This window comes from Galeopterus variegatus, unplaced genomic scaffold (genome assembly GCF_000696425.1).
Source record: "Galeopterus variegatus unplaced genomic scaffold, G_variegatus-3.0.2 Scaffold1624, whole genome shotgun sequence".
In the NCBI taxonomy this organism is placed as follows: Eukaryota; Metazoa; Chordata; class Mammalia; order Dermoptera; family Cynocephalidae; genus Galeopterus; species Galeopterus variegatus.
Window position 1 is genome coordinate 204,988 of NW_007727735.1, and position 23,831 is coordinate 228,818.

At 39.4% G+C, this 23,831-nt stretch overlaps 2 protein-coding genes across 2 annotated transcripts in view; one reads left to right on the top strand and one right to left on the bottom strand.

The window, feature by feature from the left end:
* Nucleotides 1-2,073: 2,073 nt before the first annotated feature.
* Nucleotides 2,074-14,877, bottom strand: SLC25A32 (solute carrier family 25 (mitochondrial folate carrier), member 32). Its single transcript, XM_008578049.1, has 7 exons — nt 14,605-14,877; nt 11,879-12,029; nt 9,588-9,673; nt 6,104-6,264; nt 4,707-4,820; nt 4,229-4,374; nt 2,074-3,542 (listed from the first exon to the last, which is right to left on the bottom strand). The coding sequence occupies exons 1-7, from the start codon at nt 14,756-14,758 to the stop codon at nt 3,407-3,409; spliced, it is 948 nt and encodes a 315-aa protein (XP_008576271.1). The 5' UTR covers nt 14,759-14,877; the 3' UTR covers nt 2,074-3,406.
* A 329-nt stretch (nt 14,878-15,206) lies between these two features.
* DCAF13 (DDB1 and CUL4 associated factor 13) overlaps nt 15,207-23,831 on the top strand; it is a 28,583-nt gene continuing 19,958 nt past the window's right edge. Inside the window, exons 1-3 of the mRNA XM_008578050.1 lie at nt 15,207-15,365; nt 20,928-21,127; nt 21,692-21,799. Coding sequence (XP_008576272.1) covers nt 15,296-15,365; nt 20,928-21,127; nt 21,692-21,799 — 378 coding nt within the window. The 5' untranslated portion in view covers nt 15,207-15,295. The remainder of the gene's footprint in view (nt 15,366-20,927; nt 21,128-21,691; nt 21,800-23,831) is intronic.

Sequence of the window (23,831 nt, forward strand, 5' to 3'; positions counted from 1 at the left end):
CCAGGAAAGAAGAGCCCATAGTGAAATGAATACTTGCAGTTTGCCCCACCTCCTAAACTGCATGCAATCTGTTTTCAGCCTCTATAATTTGAATCTAAGTTATCAGTGGCATCAATCTTCATCCTACTGAAATATTTACATGGTTGGTACACTTTTTTTTTGAGTTTGCTTATTTGATTGGTCTTCCTCTGTCATCCCTAAGGTAGCCATGTCTCTCTGTTCTAATAACTGTTCTTTTCTGGGGGGTGGCTGGCCAGTACCGGGATCCAAACCCTTGACCTTGATGTTATAACACCATGGTCTAACCAAGTGTGCTAACCTGCCAGTTGCTCTCCTCTTTTACTCAGTAAAACCCAGCGCTCTGAAAGTTCTCATGTTCTGGCCCCAATTTTTCAGCTTGCTCTTCCGTTTCTTCCTTTTATCACCACATTGACAACTTACTGCTCAAGACAGTCACCTGTGCTTTCTTATTTCCATGCTTCCCTCAAGTTTCCTTTTGGGATTTCTTCCTTCAAGGTCCAGCTTAAATGTTTTCATTTCCATGAACCCTGCTCTAGTTTCCCCCAAGATGTAAATCATTACTTCCAACCCCATCAACCAGACCAACAGCTCCTGACTAGACATTTGTTAAAACTTCCTAACTAGTATCTCTGTTTCTTGCCTGTCTCCTAACTGCTTCTCCATACAATCACCAGAATGATTTCCTGTATAATTTAACTCCTTACCATGGCCTACAAGGCCTGACAAGATCTGGCCTCTGCTAATGTTTATTAGCCCAGGCACTATGCTAAGCAATTTATCTCGGTTAATACATTTAATTCTACAGCTATGTACTTTTATTACCCTCATTTGCAGCAGATGCTGTTGGTGACTCATCCAGATCCCTTTTACAAAACGGGTACACCCATACCCTTCGGCTAACAGTTCACATCTCCACCCTTATTTGAAGGACTGTCCTTGGCTGAGGAGAGGCACCTAGCCAGCCCTCCAGACCTTATTCTTCCCAGAGCCAGTAGTCAATGACTGCCTGATGTGGGAACCTAATAGCCCAGCCCCCTCACTTCTGGGCAGGACAACCTCTGCGGTCTAGTTTATTCTGAAGAGCGCCCTGTAGGATCAGGCTAAGGCTGTACTACTCCTGAAACTCTTCCCCTGCCTTATTCTGTTTTCTTTATTCCATTACAGATTTCTCTTAAGAGCATTCCCTCAAGCAATCACTTGCCCGACAATCCCCATCTCGGACATTGCTACAGAAGAAGTGATCTAAGACACTATTTTACAGATAAGCTTGGGACAAAGAGAGTTGAAATTATTTGCCTAAGGTCAAAGAGAAAACAGGAAAGCCAAAATTTGAGCCAGTCTGGCTCTCCATGGTGCACTCTTTCCCACCATACCCTAGTGGTCACTTTTCCAACCTCTTCTCTCTCCTCACTCATCCCCTTTAGCCAAGTTAATTCCTGCCTCAGGGCCTTTGTACTTCCTATTCTCTGTGTCTGGAATGTTTCTCTACCTCTTTGTGGCTTGCTTCCTTACTTCTTTAAAAATGTCTCAAATATTACAGCCTTAAAGAGACCTCTCCTGACCCACCCATCCTACCCAACAGAGCAACACTAACCCCAACTCTGCTTTAGTGTTGTTTATAGAATTTAATACCTGCAATTATATTATACATGTATTTATTTTCTCCCATTCACACTAAATGAAAAAATCTCAGGGCAGGAATATTGTCTGGCTCATCTACTGCTATATCCTCGATGTTTGGTAAAGTATCTGGCACACAGCAGAAGCTCAGTTACTTGTTTAATGAGTTAAATGAGTTCTCTTTTTTCAGAACTCTTACAGGGCTTTGTAGAAATTTCCTTGCACATTTTTAATCTAGAACTATAGTTATTTAATGTACATTTATTCATTATGCAAGTTTGTATGCTCTTGGAGGACAAGAATTATATTTTATTAATTTAGGGGTACACAGGAGGCATTCAAAAATGGCGCTACCTCTAAAACTCCAACTATCAACTGCAGCTCATCTCTTCACATAGGGACTAATATATGAATTACAGTATAATCCAGAAGTATAAAAAAATACTATATTTAATTTATAAAGCATTCCTATGCACATTACAGGATACAGTAAATACAATTAGGTAATTATCACCCATCTTTATCTTAAAAACAATGCCATTTCCAAAATACAAAAAAATAGACCTATTTCCAAAGAACCATTTAAATATGGCTTTGAAAACCACAATGTTTCGTTTACAACAAATAGATGGTATGCAACAGCACTCATAGATGTTTACGATAAATAAAAATATTAGTAGTATTCTGGCATCTTTTGGGGGCAGGCCTTTATAGATCTCTACAATGACTCATAAAAGTAAAATCAATAATGGCCATTAACGTAATTTGTATTTCAACCTGAATTTGAGCAACTGATGTAGATTAATCATTTATCTGGGATATGGACTCATATATCCAAAAAATAAAGTACAAAAAGTTAGTTTCTCATATCCATTCAGTTTGTCAACAAACACATCCCAAATATTCCAGCATCTGTAAAAGACAATCTACTTAGTATTTCTGGTAAGTGACTTGTAGCCACGCATACTTAAATAAAGAATGATACAGCTGGATCCTAGAAGTTCAGATTTTATAAATTTAAAATACACTAAGTACATATGCCAAATAAACAAGAACTGGGTCCAAGATTTCATTTTAAATTATGAGAATCTCTGGGGAAAAAAATAACAATGAAATGACAACCTATGTCAGATATTTCTCAGAGAAGTACAGATATTTATCTGAAAAGTACATTAAACAGCTTCTCAAATTTCTCTAGTTAGTAGTGCATTCCAGCTAAATTAAAACTAAAGCACATTTAGAGTGAACTTTTTTCTCACTAAAACTTCCCAATCCTAAAATGGTCTGGATTTGGGCAACACCTTACCAGTAAATCCTTACAATTTAATTTACCCTTGAAATATACAATGACATTCTTGTAAGAAGCTATTTTCTTGCTATTGCACAAAGGTGTCAATTTTAATCCACGCAAATGAATTCAGAAAAAGAAGCACTTTCATCTAATCCATTTAGCAAATGTTGCAAATCAGCTTCTACTAAAACAATGAAATGGAGAAATTTGTGAAAGTCTACATTTGGTGTCAGTTTTAACACTATGTTGATGGCAGCCATTTCAGGCAGAGGTAGCCAAGTCCCATACATATGAGGAAGGCAAAAAGCTGAAAAGCATTGTGAAGACTTACTGGTTCTTTGACTTCTAATGATTATAGACCAATTTTGATTATGAGCCATACTGCTATGCAGTATTCTTCTGAATTTTACATCTCAAACACAAAGGAGCTTGTTGCTGCCTTGGGCAGATATGCTGGAATTATCTTTTTTTAGCTTAGTTTCTCTTTTCTCTGAGGTCAAGTAAAAAGTGTAAGACATTTTCATATACCACAAGGGTAATACAGCAGGCTGGAGTCACTCTAATCACATTGGGGGCAATTCCTTTGTAAAATCCACCGATGCCTTCTTTCCTTTAGAGGGAAAAACAGATATATGCTTAATTTCCTAAATACCTAGCTTGAAAACATAAAAGTTTAACTGACACAGGGCATGCAGCAAACAATCAAACCTCACTCTGATTTAAGTCCACGTTTTCAATGTCCTGAAGTAATGTAGTTTACAAGCCATATGTAGGGGCTTACATTCCTTTAACAGACTCACTGGGGAAAAGAGAGTAGGGATATCTAAAAACTGAACTGAAAAGTACATTAAATTCACCATTTTTCAAATGTATTTAAATGTATGAACATGTAGGAGTTTTAACTGTCTAATGTAGGCATTAAAACTCATAGTTTATATAAATGCTAGACAACACTAAGTGTAGCATACACAAAAATAAAACTATTTCCTTAATGCCTAGGATAAGACATATGGCCCAGAAACTTGTCACTTATAAGTAAATTTAAACATTCTAAATATTCTTCTCTGCCCTTTTAAAATTAAAGGGAAATATGGGGATGTCTACCTATAATAGTTAAATTATTCTCATGCTAAAGAACAAACATTTCTTCCACACATAAAAACAAGTATTTGCAAAAGTTATGGTGCAAATAGCAGGTATGGGGCCTTCTCAAATGTATTAAACCAGGTTTATGACTTCTTATAAAATATGCAAGGTATCTCATCAGAGCAATTTCGACATACCACATGCTCTCACCTCCATGTCTTTGCAATCACATCCATTACACCATTGTAAGACATGTGTTGATCCTGAAGACGAGCTCTCACGACTTGATACGGGTATGTTGCTGTCACAGCAAATATTTTGGATAGTGCTGCAACACATATATATTCTACTGTGCTCTAAAATGACAACACAAAACATTTATGTCTTCCTTTAGATTGGAATTCTTTTAAAATATGTAAGTAAAAATTATATATAAAAAACCAAATTTAAATGGATTTTTAAGTGAAAAATACTGTTCCCACCTGCAACACAAGCTCTGTGTAATTATGGGGTTCTATTTTTAACATTTGTGTGTCATTAGGCTATAAGATATTTGACTATAAATTAAATTAGTGGTAGAGTCAGTAGTCATAATCACAGTAATACTACCAAAGCAAGCATGACAAAATTTACATTTATTAAATGCCCATAAAAACAAATGATATCATTTTTACAAGAATCATCTTACCAACTGGGCTTCTGGTAATCTATTGATATGCTGATTGTACTTCACCTTCAGCAATTCATATGCCATAAACTGAAGGGCACCATGTGATGTTCCAAACAGCCCAGGAATAAATCCCTAAAAGGGAACAATTAAGAAAAAGCAAAACTAAATAATATACCTTTAAAGAAAGATATATTTAAGTAAAATATTTTCTCTTCCCTCTTAGTACAGTACTTTAAGCAAATTCATTTGTTAAGTTTTACATAAATCCGTTTTTAATTGAGGTTAAACAGTATTCTCGGGCGGCCCCGTGGCTCACTCGGGAGAGTGCGGCGCTTGGAGCGCCAAGGCCACGGGTTCGGATCCTATGTAGGGATGGCCTGTGCGCTCACTGGCTGAGTGTGGTGTGGACAACACCGTGCCAAGGGTTGCGATCCCCTTACCAGTCAGAAAAAAAAAACCCAAAAAACCCAGTATCCTCTTCCACTTTATTTTTTAAGTTAAGGTTTGGATTTTCATGTTAGTTTTTATTTAAACAATATACATACAACCATAAAGACGACCTACACTATGAAGAACTGGGGTATAAGTGGGAGATTAAATTCTGGAAAGTTAAGAAAGTAAAAGTAATGGTAATTCAGTGGACTGAGCATAGGTATTCTAAAAGAATAAGGCAAGAAGTGATAAAAAAAAACATCTGATGTATATCCAAAATTTTTGTGCATAGGTCAGTAATCCATAACCCCAACCTTACATTAGTGATTTTAAAAGCTAATTTACAATTCTTAAAAAACAAACTTAAATTCAGTGTATCTAATTTTAATTTTAACCTATGTATAGCCAAAAAATTTTTTGTGGGGAAAAACCAAGGGAACAGAAGGCAGAGAAGGGGGAAATAGGGAAGAGAAAAGGAATTATAAAATCAGAAAACAGATCTTACTGCCATGAGGAAGAAATTTCAAAGATAGTACAATAGGGAAGAGGCTGTGGTTTTTTTGTTGTTGTTGCTATTTTTTAATTCATGTGACATTTGAGGTCAATAAAAAATCCCAATAAAATAAGATCCTGTTAGACCTGCTGATCTCTTCTCCATACTATGTTAACCTAAGTTCCTAAGAAGCCCCAGCTTCCAAGGAGTGGAGTTAAGGAAAAGGTGATTTGGTTGTGTAACTTATTGAAAAGATACCTGACAAAGTTTTAGACAGTTCTCACACACCACTGTCATAATGGTACATCTTATGGTAATGAGGATAAACAGCTTAAAGTACAATTTCAGTATCATAAACTAGATTTCAGTTTTCATTAAATTGTTTCTTGCCTAAGTTTGGCTTCTTTTTAGGATTGACTACAGGTCATTCAGAACTAAAACAATAGAGCAACTTCCAGTTATTCAAAATATATTGACAATGATTCATTACCTTATACAATCCACGCACACCTTCATACTTATATATTTTCAAAAGTGTATCAAACATCCCTTTATATTGTCGCTGTGAAGAGTTAACAACACCATCATACTGTAACATAAGGCGAGTTTTTGTTACCCATATTGGGTTTGTAATGCAGAGGGTCATGGCTCCTAAAATCAGATTTAAATAAGATTACTCAGCATATAGGTACTCTCACTTATGACAATCCAAATTAGGAACGTATATTTATGTAAAGAATGAGGTTGAAACACGTTGATGGGTGCTGGAAAAGATTAAAAGAAAAAAAGAGAAAAAATAATTGAGGGTTCACTGGGGCTGTGTCTACACCACTGAGATGTGGACTCCGAGGCAGTCCTAGGGTCAAAGGGTAGACAAAGTTTTGGATGGCCATAAAAAGCTCCTCATGTGGTTAGTGAGAGTTAAATTAAAAGGGCAACAGAAATGTGAAACTCTTTCCCTTGGAGGTGTAAGGATAGCAAAGATGTCCTAAATCCTAAAAAATGTAGCCTGGTATAGAGAATAGAGGGTAAGGAGATACAGATCTTAGAAAGAGGAGACAGGGTAAACCAGAGGGCTTGAAGATTAGAGGAAAAGGACCAGGAATACAGCACTTCAAAAGTCTGTACCTGTGCACACATATATCCACTCCAACTTTATCACTATCTTCCTCAAATCCATTCAGAGTCACTGCTACCCCTAAAAAATTAAATAACTATGTAATGTGGTGAGTCGCATTTTACTTTCTTTATAAAGTGACAATTTTATAAAACATTTTATCTGGTTAATTTTCTCCTTTGCTGAGTTTCCTAAGTAGTCCTTTATTCAAAAAATATTTATTGAATACTATTATGATTCTGATCTTTGTTAGCAGCTAGGTATTAAAAAATCAGAGAGAAGGGCCGGCCCAATGGCGCACTGGAGAGTGCGCTGCTTGGGAGTGCAGCGGTGCTCCCGCCGAGGGTTCGGATCCCATGTGGAGACCGGTTCCCGCTCACTGGCTGAGCGTGGTGCGGGCGCAACACCGAGGGTTGCGATCCCGTTACCGGTCAGTAAAAAAAGACAAAAAAAGGGAAAAAAAAAAAAAAAATCAGTGAGAGGCTTCTGGTCAAGATGGAGAATACACGGTCCCCAGGGTCACTCTCTCCCACAATCAACCAACTTACAACTAGTAAAAAGCAATGACAGCTGTAGAGGATTAACATCTTGTGCTATGTTCTGCTAAGAGGATGGCCATGACCTCTGGCCACAGCCAGAAGAGACACATAGCGCCAGTACCCATGTGGGACATGCTGTACACAGTATTTCTCAAAATGATAATACTAGCTGTTAGAAACTGCTGCATCCTTGAACTCAAGGGACTATGCAGTATAGTCTATTCACCAGCTGTGGGAGACTGCTGCATCCTTGAATTCAAGGGAGTATGCAGTATAGTCTATTCAAATAAAATTTCAGGACGTTATGCCCCAGGGGCTCCCCCTCCTTTATCCCTGTTCGCATATTTTTCTCATGGCTTTCATAATAAATATCCGTAGGACCCTGACTCTTGGACTTCCCTAGCTTAGTGAACAGTCGCTCCTAGTCCCTCAGTTGCAACTGCTATTGTTTCCAAGTAGTTCATTACTGTCTCCACTTCAACATTTGCCACAGAGAGCCAAGGTGGGGCTGCTAGAGCTCAGGGGAAGAGGAGGAGAGACCTATGGAGTTCACAAAGGCAGGAGAAGCCATGATGAGAGAAAGAAAGGATTGCTCCCACCATTTCGAGACCAGGCCACTTCAAGCCTGGAGCTGGTGAGCACACGGGGCAAGAGCTGGCAAAAGCCGCAGCTGTGCCCTTCCTATGAGGTTGCTTGGAGGTGGCAGGGGAGAAGAGGGCCTTGGTGGCCCTCAGGCCAGCAAGACCACTAACAGGGTTCCCATGGACCCACATAGGACTGAGAAGCCACAACAACTGAAAAAAGGAGCCACTCAGAGGCTGGTGAGTCATCACAAGGGACCAGCACATGGTCCATCCCATGGGAAGTGTTTGGAGCACTGGCAGTGGGGGAGACGGGCCAACCGGGGGAACACTGGGTCACAGCGTAGACAGCTGATCTGCCCCTGAAACAGCACAGGACTGCTCAGTGGAGGCTGGTCAGGAATATAGATCTGCAGGGGATGTAGTTTGCTGAAAAGTCTCTGGCCCAGACCAGAGTTTCCACACAACCCAGGTGTATTGGACCTCACAAGACCCAGAAATACATACAAGATCAACAATTAAAACCTAAGCTGCACAAAAATCCTTCCCCAGGGAATCAGCAGCAAAGCAGCAATTTAGCTCTACTACAGGGCTCAAGTGCTGGTCCCCAAGGAAGTTCCTCCATTTTAGAAGTAACCAAAGGACAACAAATTAGTTCCAGTGCAATTTAAGTGGTAGAAACAGCAAATAATCCAACACAGAACTGAAAGAAAAAATAAAATACTCACAGATCAGAGACAAAGTTTGATATTAACTACTAAAGGTCTCACATTAACAAAGAGTACCTATAAAACCTAGAAGGACCAGGAGGCCCCTGTGCTCCCAAGCCAGGGAGCAGGGAGGGCTGGGGGCCTCAGCCATGCCCCCCAACACCTGCAACCAGCCCAGTGGTGACCACCAAGCTGCTGCAGGAAGTACCCTGGGCTCCCAAGTGGGGGCAATAGGGCGCCAAGGGTTTCAGCCACACTCCACCAACATCTGCAACCAGCCCAGTGACAACCACTGAGCCACCACTGGAAGCACCCTGGTCTCCTGAGCTGGGGCAGTGGGAGGCCGAGAGCTTCAGCCATACCCCCCTGACATCTGCATCCAGCCCAGCAATGACTGATCTACTGCTAGAAGCCCCTTTGTCTCCCCTGCAGGAATGACGGGGGTGCCAAGGGCCTCAACCATGCTCCCCTGCCTTCCTCCTTCTCCCAACCTATGTATTTCCCTCTCCACTCTCCCCCTCCCCACCAACTATTCTGCAACATCTTAGAATGTAAAAAATATATATTAATAGATAAACTTAAAAAAAATGAGTGAGATAGTTCTTGCCTTAAGAAGCAATCAGTAAATATTAAGAAACCAAGGTATGCAAAGACTTATGGGTCTTTGTTTTTCCTTCTGTATAGTATAGATACATGAGGCAATTAAACAAGGCTACTAAATTGTATAATTTGAAAACTGAAACTACAATTAAAGAAATACTATACCAAATCATCTTAAAACTAGTAAGGATTCATAATTTTTCTAAATTTTAACACCCTTTGTGATAAGTAAAATTCTTAAAATCTATCCAGAGTAATCAATAAGAATATCTACTTTCTAAGAAATTTCATGTGATAATTCACTAATATAGTTACACGAGCATATTTAAACTTTGGTGTTCAAAGGAAAAAAAGGCAAATAAACTCAAAAACAATAATGAGAATCAAGTTTGGACAGTGAGATTTTATATTTTATGTACTGACTTACCAGCTTCAGCTGCTGAGATAAGATATTCTGTTGCTTCTAATCGGTCAGCTCTTCCTTCTGTCTTATATGATTTGATGGCATTGTAACTAAAAGAATTAAGCATGAGCAGTTTGATTTATATTTGGTGTCTTAAAGCAGTAAAGTCTGTTTTAAAGTGTAACTTAACGGTACCCCCAAAACAAAAGTCAATATACAATGTAACCACAAAAATGGGAATTTTTTCAAGAATGGATTTGCTGGAAATGGTTTATTGTAAGATTATACCACTCCTCCCACCAAACATATAGGGCTAGAAATACATATGTAAAATATTTTAATTTTCATACTCATTATTAATTTAAAAAGACAGGAAAACTGGGAGGAGGGGAGGGTGTAGTGGCGGTACAAAAATTGGGCAGAAAGGCAAAAGGGATCAAATGAGCACCTGATAGTTAAAAAGATAAACATGTGATGGAGCTGTCTTAATATACTAACAAGGACCATAAGCGGCACACAAATAGTCAAAATTAAAGACAAAATTAGCATCATAAGAGATTCAGAAACTATGACTGAGATTACCAAAGGTTTTGTGTAGGAGGTGGCACTGAGCTGGGTATTGAGGGACAGGCACAGTTTCAATACAAAAAGAGATGAGCTTGGGGAAAAATGCTAATAAAGGCAGATGGGAAGATAGGAAAAATTGTGCCATGCTTAAGAGGCAGACTGAGATTTGGGTTTTATCTGGCAGAAAACAGACAGCCACGAAATGTTTCTGAGCAGGAGAGTCAAATAAGTCTATTTTCTTTAATCCCAATTTCCACTTTCCCCCTGAAAGAAGATTTCAGTTGAATAAATCTTTCCAAACTTTACCAGTACCATTCTAACATGAAACAAGTAAACTATATTATTATAAGAAATTCTCATCACATAGACTTTATATGCATATGGCTTTCCCTTAGACACTCTCTTGGAGAATCTACACTACTCATATTCATAAAGCATTTTGAATATATATAGTATTTAAGTATATATAGTTTCACCTACCTATGTATGTCTTAGGACTGCAAATAAGAAAAATATTTAGACAATAATAAGGCTGAATTTTATTTTACCTTCACTTAAATATACCAGGTATTGATGTTTTCCTAAAAATGCCATCTGTTAAAACAAAGAAAAACTTTCCTATTCATGAATTCAGTTTCAAATATCAATGGCTTGCTCAGAACAGCAAGCACTCCTCCTCTGTAAGGACCGATGCTTTGTCACTATGCTCCTACATACTCAGTAAGCTGAATGTGCCTGCCACAGGCACTGTCTGTGGCTTCTTCAGGAGGCATATGATAATAGGCATTTCAAATGGTGATGATATCTGACAGGTAAAGGAATAAGGAAATGAATGAGTAGAGATGATGATAGAGCAGGTCAAATAAGTGCTAAGAAGCAATATGCCTCAAACCCTTTCAGCCACACACTGACTTCTGCTTTCTATTTCCAATAGGGATCTCCTGCAGTACATGTTCTTATGAGGACACCAGTGTATGTCCTCTCTTGCTTTTCCAACTTCATTATGAATCAAAATATATTTTGTAAGCCATCTCAAACATTTCAGGAATCTGGTTGAGGATAAATAACTATCTCATGATATTTCAGTATTCATGAAATTCTTTATTTATGAGGCACTCTGGAACTAACCTCATAAATTGAGAAAACATCTTCAATCTTCCTTTATCAAAAATGGATACCAAAGAGAACTGAAATTCATAGGATTCATTTTAGACAACAGTTTCAGGCTCCTCCAGTCTCTGGAACACTTTATAAGACGATGAAAACATAAAAAACTGGATGATTCAACTTTTTCTAGTTTATTTTGACTCTTTGTTAGAAATGCTCAAGAGTACTGATATGACCAAAACATCTCAGAAATACCGAAAGGAACCTACAGTTTCATTGTGAATTACCTGGAGTTAGCAGTTTTTCAAATAGCTTTACCAAAATAAAAAGCTCTCTTCTAATATGTGCATATTCAGCTTACAAAAGTAATTCTTCACCTTCCTAAATTCATCTCATAGAAATAGTTTCTGTAAATATTTCCCATCTCATCCCTTCACCTTCATCCTATTAAGAATGTTCTTCCAAATCAATAGCTGACAGAGAATGAAACTGATTAGCCATTTTGTTCTTTCTGACCCTTCCAATTCATTCAGAGAAACTGAATGAAAGATTCATCTTGGATCATCAACTGATGTAAAAATCACTAAAAATAAAAATTCCTTTTTTAGTACTATACTGTAAAATCTCCCAGATATACTCACAATAAAAAGTAGAGTCCCCAGGATAAACCTGCACCCCACACATTTGGGGTTACTCCTTGATAAAGTCCCCGCAGTCCATCAAGCTTCCAAATGGTGGTCAAGCAATGTAAAATTCCTTTATATTTTGGTCTCAATTCCAATCCATCACTCACTGCATTAAAGGATACACAAAGTTAGGAGACAGCAAAGTTCTAGCTCCAAATCACATATAGATATCACACAATCGGTTATATAAAAGTGATACATTCAGAAGAAAAACATTTTTAGGTAGAGAAAAATTATTTTCCAGGATTATTTAATATTTTGAAATTAATGTTTATTAATTTATCCAAGTATTATTGATGGCATTCTAAGCACTCAAATAATATTTGAGGAAGTGTTAGATCAGCTCTTAAATAATCCAAGTCTCCTAAGTAAATAAGTTTTAACACTTAAGTTTTGTTTTTGTTATAGATATCCAAGATTAAGGATTCAAATGTTCGAAAATATTACTCAAAAAATAAATTAGCCAGGAGCCTCAATTACATCAAGAGCAACCGTTGCTAGGACCTGAGGATTAGTAGGAAAGAAAATGTGAAGGATGGGGGGAATTTTTCCCAGAAATTCTCTTTCTACCCTCCCCACCAACACACACACACCCACACACAAACACACACCAAAATAGAAAGAATTTCACTTGAACATATCCAAAATTGAACTAGTTTTCCCTATCCCTTCTGGAGCTGCTCTTACTTACACTAATCCCCCTCATTCACGGTTTTGCTTTCCATGGCTTCAGTTACCCACGGTCAACCATGGCCCAAAAACATTAAATGGAAAATTCCAGAAATAATTCATAAGTTTTAAACTGCGCACTACTCTGAGTAGTGTGATGAAATCTTGCACTGTCCTCCTCCATACCACCCAGGACATGAATCATCCCTTTGTCCAGCATATACACACTGTATAAACTCTCTCACTTCCCACTCTTTTGTCATCAACATCATCTGTTCTTGACATCCAACAATCAACATCCTCATAGCTTGATGATCCAGGATCACCTGCAGCAGACGATCCTCCTCCTGATGTATGGTATCATTAGAAGCTCAGTAGTAGACTAATGCTATGTCACAATGCTTATGTCATTTACCTCACTTCACCTCATCACATGGAAATTTTATCATCTCATATCATCACAAGGGTGAGTACAGTACAATAAGATATTTTGAGAGACCACACTCACATATTACAGTATATTGTTATAATCTTTCTATTTTATTAGCTATTGTTGTTAATCTCTTACTGTGCCTAATTTACAAATTAAACATTATCATATATTGTATGTATAGGAAAAAACAGCATATACAGACAGTCCCTGACTTATGATTTTTTTTGAACTTTACAATGGGATATTGGGGTATTAAATGCATTTTTGACTCATGCCATAACCCCATCATAAATCAAAGAGCATCTGTACAGGGCTTGGCACTATCTGCAGTTTCAGGCATCCACTGAGGGTCTTGGAACCTATCCCCCATGAATAAGGCTGGACTTCTGTATTCTAGTGTTCCATACAGCTCCCAATGCCACTACCATCTACATATATGCTCATGCCATATACCTGGGAACCACCCGTGAACCCTCCTTCCTTCACACCCCCTTTTATTAATTAACAAATCCTTTTGATTCTATATCATCTCTCTTGCACCTGTCTACATCTCTCAGGTCACACTGCCATCATCCTACTTTGTCCTTGATGTTATCAGCACCAGGCTCTAACCCAGCAGCAAACTGGCTGTACTAATATTTTGGATTTGGATTTACTCCACTTTGCTCTTGCTTTTATGTTGTCTAGGATCATCTTTTATATGACTAAGTCTCAAGCCTAGAGTGTAAGTTCCCTGAGGGTAAGAATTTTGTTAGATACCTCTGTAGCCCATACAGCAGTCTACAAATATTAAGAGAATATATATCAGGTACATTGAATAGAATTATCTAACTCTACGGTAAGCCACTTCTGCAGATTTAATTCTCAAGGCAGAATTTAACTTGTAATAAGGAAACTAAAATGCCGAGTATTATAACAAGATCAAGGGTTCGGATCCCCGAACAGGCCAGCCGCCAAAAAGTAAAATAAAATGCCAAAAAATAATTTCCAAATGAAGTTATCAAAGATCATCTTTGAAACTATCTTTCCCAGAATTTAGTATTGAGTTTAACTTCTAAAGTGGTTTGTTAATTTCAATATACTTAATTCACTTAATACACTTAAACAAAAATAGTGTTTATATTCTAGCTACTTATTCCTCCAAAGGACCTTGTACCACACTACAAAGGCCCCAAATTAAAGAAAATTCTGTCCCAAACCTACTCTCAACCATCCGCGGTGGATTACGCCTACCCAGAGCACGTGCATTTCCTTTCAGTTGCACTGCCAAACGTGTCTACCCTGAGGTTTCAAAGGACCTCCATGGGTGAATGATTTGCACTTGTGAGAGATAAGCCCTAAAGTGAGGGCTTTTTCTCAGACTTTTCTATCCTTAGGGGGAGAGGGGAAGGCGGCCAGACCCCTTCACCAGGGTCCCTTTCTCAAATCTAGTTTCCGGTGAGCCAGGGCAGAACGCATCTTCTTCAAACGCTCCTCTCGTAACACGGAAGAGGCAGGGGAACCAAGGCCTCCTTTTGAGTTTTTACCACCCAGTTCGGGCTGACAAAAGCAGCAGCCAGGGGCCTGGGCAGGCTCTTACCGGCGAAGCGGATCTTCACGAGGTCGAGCGGGTGCAGCGCGAAGTTGGACAAGACCCCGCCGCTCACGCCTGCTACCAGGTTCTCATATTGGACGTGGCGGAATACCATGCTCCATGCAGACGATCCGGACGCCGACTGGCCCTGGCCCGCCATAGGCTCGGAGGCCGTCGACACCACGGAGCCCAGGGCCGCGGAGGTAGGACGAGATGCAGTGGCCGCCACTGTGGCGACGGTCGCCTCCTTTGAGCAGAAACCGCGAGGCGCGAGCCCACTTCCGGCCCGCGAGATGACTGTAGCCCTGGGTGCTGGAGGGAAGCCGGGTGAACTTGGAGCAGAGGGGGCGTGAAGCAGATACAGCCTCACTACACGCCGGCTGAGAACACGTTGGAGGCGGATGCTCGCCCCAACCGAGTCCCCGCCCCGCCCCGCCTCACCCACAGCTGCCGCCAGCTCCGGGTAGAGGACGTGGTTGAGAGCTCACCGCTGAAGAACCGCCCCCTGCCAGCCTTTTGCCGGCAAAACTACGGAGCGCCGCAGGGTGCAGCTGAACAGGCGTCGCCCACTCCGTGAAGTCAGGTGACAGGAAGTAGTCAAAGGCGGAAGCGGCATGTGTCGGAGGAGACGGGAGTGAGGGAACCCAGAGTGGAAATCTCGTGGGATCGGGAGGAAGAGCAGCCAAGAGCAGCCAAAATGAAGGTGAAGATGTTGAGCCGGAACCCGGACAACTATGTCCGTGAGACCAAGTTAGACTTACAGAGAGGTGAGACAAGTTGATACGGAGAAAGGGAACTTCCGCGAGTCCTTGGGTCTGGACTCGGCTTCCAAGAAGTAAAGCTGGGGGGAGGCTAGCGCTCCAGTCTCGTTCTTTCCCAGGTCCCTTTTTCCAAGGCAGACTTTGTACAGATAGGTCTGGGTATCAAGTAATGTCCCTTGGTGTCCTTTTTCTAAGAATTTCCTGTAGTGGTAAGTGGAAAATAGTTGTCTCTGTAGGGAGTGCTTAAGTCTTTCCCCTTCCAGGTGCTTCTCTGATTGTCCTCAGGTTGCTATTGTAGAAAAGTGGAACTTGAATGAGCCAAACTCGTAGGTTGATGGGTTTAAGAGTTAAGCGGGTTTCTCTAAACTTTCCTGCTGGTCGCTTTGCTACTTCAAAGTACATATTTCTGGATGTGGGAAGAGACAAAGGTGAAATATCTACTCTTGCTGGAGAAGCTTGATGGGAGAATGCTTAGAGTGAAATTAATGGGTTTTATTTATGCTTACTGGTCTGTTCACCTATTGACATACTGACTGCTTATGAATTATATTTCATGATACCTAAATGACAGGGGACCAATCATGTGTGAAGAGACTATTCTAAGTGAAGAGAATAACAGCTGCAAAAGCCTTAAGGCAGAAATGAACCTAAGGCATAGAAAGAAGGGCCGTGTCATCGGATACTGAGTGAGGGGGTAAGCGATGGGAGATAATCCTGGAACAGTACTTCACTACGAGTATTTTGGTTGAGTAGTAGGGATTATCAACATATATATAGGCATTGCCAAGAGGTAAATGTATGGTCTCTGCTCACAAGATGTTTACAGGTTAGGTAACAGGGCAGTAATGTTTCTAAAATGCAAATGAGATTTGTCACTTGGACTTGACATCATCTCTAATCCTTGAACCTCTGGTCCATCCTGCTGCCCAATTTCAGCAGTCAGTACTTTTCCTACAAGTAGCTTACGTTCACCCTTGCCAATCTGAGTGCATTTTAAGCGTCATCTTTCAGGCTTCCTGTGGCACACACTTTTACCCAGTTTGGCTGATTCCTCTGGAAAGCTTTCTCTGAACAGTAGTCTTTCCATACTTATGCCCTGCATTCCCCCCATTTCAGCACCTTTCTTATATGCTTCCATCACCTCTTTTTATACTTCTATCAGAGTGTTTTTCACATTATCTCGTGATTATTGTTTTGATTAAGAGTCTTTCCCATGAGACTGAGCTTGCAGAGGGGAAGAATCATGTCTGTGGATGCACTGTGTTTAGACAGTACCTGGCACATAGTAGTTGCTTTATAAATGTCTGAATGAAGGAATGAGTGGGTGACTCGCTGGTCATAGAATCTCAATGTTAGAAGGTTATTAGTCATCTGATTTTGTTATTAAGGTCTGTTTTTTTCCTACACCATCTTCCTATTAATTTGCACTTTCCAATGTAAGCATTAATAGACAGAAAAATGGAAAAACAGAAATTTTGGAGCCCTGTAAAACATAAAATAAGGAAGACATTTGTTATCTTCCTTTATTTTTTCATTCTTGTTTACGTGTAAATTTTGTGCTATATTCAAATACTGGAGTGGGCACCAGGAAATCTGTGTTCTTAAAACTCCGTTGGTAATTCTAATACAGCTGGTTAGCATACAGATGTATGAGAGTACCTTACATAAATATATTCCATGAATTTATTAATTATGATATCCTTAGTCCTTGTGGCATATGGTGCTCCATCAATATTTGTTAAATGTTTATTGTTGACTGGATGTGTGAATTTAGAAGTGGGCATGATGGTGATGATTTGAAAAACTGTAGAAGACATAAGATTTAAACTCATTTTTAAGGGATGCTTAGGGTTTGGATAGGTTAGGATAAAAGTTGTAGTACATTATTGCTGGAAGAAATGTCATGTACAGGGACTCAAGAATGGAAAAGGGCAAGGCAGTTGTAGATGACAGTGAATAAACCAGTTTGGCCGGAGCTGAGTTTCAGAAAGGACTCGAAGCTGAAGAGGGAGATTGGGACCATGTTGTGGAATACCAGAAAGGATCTTGAACTTCTTTCCATAGGTCAGAGGTCTCTAAAATGGGTGTGCTGGGCTAGGCTGTCGATTGCAGCATGGAAAAAACAATTAGAACTTTAATTTATATGTCTTGTCTTAAAAAACAAATTAATTTTTATTTATATAATACTTGGATTGACACTGATATACTCTTGTTAGCCATATATTGAATAGTCATGTGCTATGTATGGTAATTCAAGTATCCCAAGAAAAGAGTGAAGGGTTAACAAAGGAGTAATTGCTTCCACCTTCAGAATATTGCAGCACATTACAGTTTACATTAATTGGGGGATTATCTTAAATAATAGAATCTTTATAATAATTTGTGAAGTGATGGAGAGGACCATGGAAGTCTTTTTTTCATGCCAAAATTTCTTGGTTACATCATGACAAAGTTCTTGAAAGAATTATGGAACATAACAAATTAAGCATTTTTTAAATTTGCCAAACATTTCTGTGGCTATTGAATTCTAACTAAGAGTTTCTGTTTTTAATTTTTTTCTTTTCTTTTTTTAAAAAATAAAACACATAACCTCCTCCTTCAAAGTCTATTTTAATGATGAGTGAGGAAGTGATTGTTCCAAAAATCACTTCCTCACTCAGGTTATTTTGAAAATGTATGCATGGAAATGTTTCCATCATTTAAAAATATTTGTACTGAAAATGATGAAAGTGTTTTTCATCTGCATAAACTCATTTTTGCCTGCATAAAAATATTTAACAGAATGGTCTACCTTGTTGGGTTTTTAAAAAGTGTTAAAGTCTGGCTAGTTAGCTTACTTGGTTAGAGTGTGTTGCTAACACCAAGGTTAAGGGATTGGATCCCCATACTGGCCAGCTGCCAGAAAAAAGCCTAAAAACTTAAAATTATTAAAATGCCAGGTAGTTGTAGGAACAGCTGTTGACATTGGAGTAGATGGAAATTTTCTAGATGTACTTCAGCTGGAAAACAGATGGGTGAGTGTATTAGTCCGTTTATGTTGCTATAACAGAAATACCTGAGACTGGATAATTTATAAAGAACAGAGGTTTATTTGTCTTATGATTCTGGGACAGCTGCATCTGGCATGGGCCTCAGACTGCTTCTACTCATGGCAGAAAGTGGCAGGCAGCTGGCAGGTACAAGCAGATCACATGGTGAGAGGAAGCAAGAGAGAGAGAGGGGAGGTGCCAGGGTCGTATAAACAACCAGCTCTTGTGGGAACTAATAGAACGAGAACCTGGGCCGGCCCGGTGGCGCACTGCTACAGTGCGCTACTTGGGAGCGCAGTGGCGCTCCCGCCGAGGGTTCAGATCCCACATACAGACCGGCGGCTCACTGGCTGAGCAAGGTGCGGACGCAACACCGAGGGTTGCGATCCTGTTGCCGGTCCCGGTCTGGTACGGGCGCAACACTGAGGGTTGCGATCCGTTGCCTGTCACGAAAAAAGACAAAAAGGAAAAAAAAAAAAAAAAAGAACGAGAACTCACTCATTAATCCCCCCTTCCCCAGGGAGAGCATTAATCCATTCATAAGGTATCCGCCCCCATGACTCAGTCATTTTCCAACACTGCCACATTGGAATCAAATTTCCACATGAGTTTTTGAGGGGACAACACATCCAAACTCCACAGTGAGGCTGAAAAATATACTAAATAAAGGTAGCCAGCTATGGACATCTTCTTTGGATCTGTTCATCTTTGTGAAGTATTGACAGTCCTCATTTTGTGCAGTGCCACATTAACTGAACCAATCCCACTCTTTGAGAGGTTCACAGTGACTGAAGTCACATCTATTACCACAGACCTGTACAAAACAAGGAATTAGGGGCCGGCCCCGTGGCTCACTCAGGAGAGTGCGGCGCTGGGAGTACAGTAGTGCTCCCGCCGCGGGTTCGGATCCTGTATAGGGATGGCTGGTGCGCTCGCTGGCTGAGCGCGGTGCGGGTGAAACCAAGCCAAGGGTTGTGATCCCCTTACCGGTCACAAAAAAGGGAAAAAAAAAACAAGGAATTGGTTCCACTCTTCTTGTGATCAGTGCAAAAGCAAGCTGCCTGAATCTTTTTCAGCTGTGGTAGCCATTAAAATCAAACGCTGAAATAAACTGAAATTAGAACCTTTGAGTCTATCACAGTTTTAAATCAAGATTTTTTTAAAAAACAAGCATCTTTGAGTACATACTCTCACTAAATAAATATGTATATGTTGAGGGGGAGGGACCTGCTTAAAAACTCTGTGACTAATTGATGGGGCACACAATCAAGAGAGTTGAAGACTACTATGATATGGTGCCTTTCGAAGTTTTTGAACATGGGAGAGATGTAAGAAGATGTGTTTTAGGATGATTAATCTGATGAAAGTATAAACTGCCACAAAATCTAGTAGGGAAAGTATTTCAGTAGTCTAACTATAAGATAATAAAGGCCAAAACCATGTCAACTATATATAGGAGGGAGAAAATGGAAGAATGAATAAGTATTTCAAAGAGAAGATAAGAGTAGGACTTTGAGTTTTGGTGTTGGGGAATGTGGAAGATGGAATACATAAGAATGACCAAAGATTGAGCTTTTTTGAACGTTGGATTTAATACCATTAAGAGGGAGTCAGAAAGAAGTGACAGCAGGGTGAAGTTGTGGGGTAGGAAGATGCATTAACTTTTACATATTGAGGTTTTGTTAGACATGTGAGCTTAGAATTATTTCCTAAGCATAATTATTAACTGAGACAGCATGTTTGGCAGCGTATTAGAAATAGTGAAGAGCATATATTCAGGAGCCAGACTGCTTTAGTTTGAATCCTGACTCTATTACTGCATAGGCTAGTTATTTAACCTCACTGTGTCCCAGTTTCCCCATTTATAAAGTAGGAGATAGAAACAGAACTTAACTGTTAGAGATTAACTGTTAGAGAAGATTTTCAGAACAGTGCCTGGCACCTGGTGAACTCTATGTAAGTTTTTTTTTCCCCCCATCTGGCAGCTGGCCAGTATCTATGTAAGTGGTTTTTAAGTAAGTAAACAAACATGGATAGTGCTCAATAAATAGTAGCTGTATAATATAATCATAAGCACAACGTTGTGTACCAGTCAGTACAGTGTTTAGCACCATAGATTAAAGGTGTTCCCTGCTCCACAAGGAGCTTAGAATTCAGTTGAGCAAACATTTATCACACACTTGTTTTGTGCCAGGCACTGTGCTAGGCATAAGGGGTACAAATGAAGAGTGTATTGGAAGCCCTGCCCAAGAGAGCTTACAATCTAGTTGAAGAGTGTAGTAGGACATAAAAAAGAAAAAGCTGTATGTGTGTAGTCTAATTATTTTGCAAGATATATGCATTCCATGATTTTTGGGTAATTTTGGAAAGGTTTCTGGATGATAGGTCTTCTACTTTTGTGTTCTTCATAGTGCTAGGCATAGAACAGTGTCCTTGTTCTAAAGGCTTATTGAATAACAAATTGAGTGATTAGCTGAGGAAGACCACAGGAAATACTAAATGTGAATTACTTTATTAAGAGGAATCATTCTTATTTCAGTTCCAAGAAACTATGATCCTACCTTACATCCTTTTGAGGTCCCACGAGAATACATAAGAGCTTTAAATGCTACCAAACTGGAACGAGTATTTGCAAAACCATTCCTTGCTTCTCTGGATGGTCACCGAGATGGAGTCAGTTGCTTGGCAAAACATCCAAAGAGCCTGGCTACTGTCCTTTCTGGGGCATGTGATGGAGAGGCAAGTGACACTCTAAACATTGATATTTTAAACTGAAAATAATTATATTACAAATGTTTTTCTTTGGTTTTTAGTTACTATAGGTTTTACTTTGTTTAATTTTAGTTTAATTCTCAAGACTAAATCCTGTTTGAACTAGTAAGTTCAAGAGTTTCTTATCTAAATCTAAGAAATTATAAAGCATTAACTTAAGGATCAATTTGACAGTAAATAAATAATAAATCAAGTTTATAATAAAGGTATTTAAATGTGAGTTTTTTCACAAAGGCTGTTAGTAACAGTTCAACACTTACTTTCCCACTCTGGCAAGGAAAAAAGTTTTGAATCACTTTAAACTGTAATCAACAGTATATGACAGATTGATTTTTCTGCTTGTTGATATACTTATCCATATACATTGCATTATTTTAACTCAAAGGATTTTGTTTTTAGACATCTGGTAGAGTGATTCATAGCCTTTTCAGTGTTGGGTTTATTTTTCTTCAAATGTAGTACTTAGAACTCCTGTGCCTTAACATTTTACATTTATAGTTCACTGAAATTTCTTAGTATGCTTTATCACAGGTTAGAATTTGGAACCTGACTAAGCGAAAATGTATCCGTACGATACAAGCACATGAAGGTTTTGTACGAGGAATATGTACTCGCTTTTGTGGGATTTCTTTTTTTACTGTAAGTATAATGCCATTAAGTCGTTAAAACTTTTCAACATGTGTAAGAATGATCTAATTGAATAAATTGTTTTCGAGTTCATTTATTTGTTCCAGGGCCCTTTTGGAGTTTCACAATGTAAACTAGCTTATTAAACCTTGAAAAGTCCTAGCTTTCTTTATGTAACCCAGCCTTCCCTGCACTTTTTAACTTTTTATAAATAAATGGTTAACTTTATTGACTTAATCTGTTGAACGCTGAAAAATTAGATTAATAGCAAATGACACTAGGAAGGTAGTTTGGCTTACTGTGGAGGATTTTCAGTGCTAAGATGAGTAATTTGTACTTCGTTTGTTAGATAGTAGGGAATGATTGAAGTTTTGTGTGTATGTGTGGTAAAATATACATAACATAAAATTTACCATTTTAACTATTTTTTAACTGTACAGTTTGGTGGCATTAAGTACATTCATGTTGTGCAACCATCACCACCATCCATCTCCAGAACTTTTTCATCTCCCAAACTGAAACTCTGTACCCATTGAACACTAACTCCCCATTTCCCCCTGTCCCCAGCCCCTGGTAACTACTGTTCTACTTTCTGTCTCTGTGAATTTGACTATGAAATGGAATCACATAATATTTTTGTGTGTGAAATAAGCCCTTTATGTCTGGGTTATGTCACTTAGCATATGAGTTCAAGGTTTATCCATGTTGTATGTGTCAGGATTTCCTTCCTTTTTAAGGCTGAGTAACATTCCATTGTATGTATATATTACATTTTGTTTATCCATTCACTCATTGATGGACACTTGTTTTGTTTCTGTCTTTTGGCTATTGTGAATAAGGCTGCTGTGAACATTGATGTACAAATACCACTTTGAGTTTGTTGAAGGATTTTTGGGGTTTTTTTTTTTTTGGCTTTTTTATCTTATCATTAAAGGTTTTTTAACAGGGGAACCATAGAATCTGAGCTGTGCTTTGAGATGATTAATTTGACAGCAGAGAGTGATCAGTTTGAAGGCTGTTTTAATAGTCTGAGTAGGCAATAATGGGCCTCCAGTGAGGAGTGAAAATGGTAGAAAGTAGTGGTTGGATTTAGAAACATATTGGAGGCTTGACAGACTTGACAAACAAGAGGTGCCTTAAGAAGATTGTGGTTTCTGTTACAGAAATGGGGAAGTCAGGAGTACCAGCAAGTTTAGAGGAGGGTGGGAATGGGAAGGGTAGGGTGTGGTGAGATGGACTGCCAATGGCTATTTGAGTGAAGATTTCTATTAGACCTTTACCGATGCAGGTCTGGAGCTCAGTAGGCAAGTCTAAGCTAAACTGGCCATGATCAGTACAGAATTAATGCTTGAAGCCATAACAGTATTGCATCATTGGGAGGAAGTAAAGGGTGAAATATAGAAATACAAAGATGTCAGGGGAGTAGCCTTGCAGAGTACCCACCTCTAGAAAGTGGGAAAATCCAGGCATAGCCAGAGAGCTTGAAGAGCCTATGAATGAGTATCAGTGTCTCTTCCACTTCTAACACTGTTAGTTTGTTGTATATCTTTTCACATCTGACCTATATGTATAAGTTTGTATATTTATACATACTACTCAACCAGGTAGATCTTCTTTATTCTTTATTAACTGGTGACTTTTTAAAAAACAGGTTGAGGGCCGGCCCGGTGGCATACTGCTATATATAGTGCGCTGCTTGGGAGCGCGGTGGCACTCCCGCCGAGGGTTCGGATCCCACATACAGACCGGTTCCTGCTCACTGGCTGAGCGAGGTGTGGGAGCAACACTGAGGGTTGTGATCCCATTGCCGGTCCCGGTCCGGTACGGGCGCGACACTGAGGGTTGCGATCCGTTGCCGGACACGAAAAAAGACAGAAAAGGAAAAAAAATAAAATAAAAACAGGTTGAAGGGCCAGCCCATGGCTCACTTGGGAGAGTGTGGTGCTGATAATACCAAGGCCACGGGTTCAGATCCCTGTATAGGGATGGCTGGTTAGCTCACTTGGGAGAGCGTGGTGCTGACAACACCAAGTCAAGGGTTAAG

Excerpts from the sequence above, each read along its gene's own strand:
- SLC25A32 (XM_008578049.1), bottom strand. The coding sequence starts at position 14,758 with ATGGCGGGCCAGGGCCAGTCGGCGTCCGGATCGTCTGCATGGAGCATG. Across the intron at positions 12,030-14,604 it reads CGTGAAGATCCGCTTCGCCG|TGAGTGATGGATTGGAATTG; the intron begins GTAAGAGCCTGC and ends CCTTTAATGCAG. Across the intron at positions 9,674-11,878 it reads TGGGGACTCTACTTTTTATT|TTACAATGCCATCAAATCAT; the intron begins GTGAGTATATCT and ends TAATTCTTTTAG.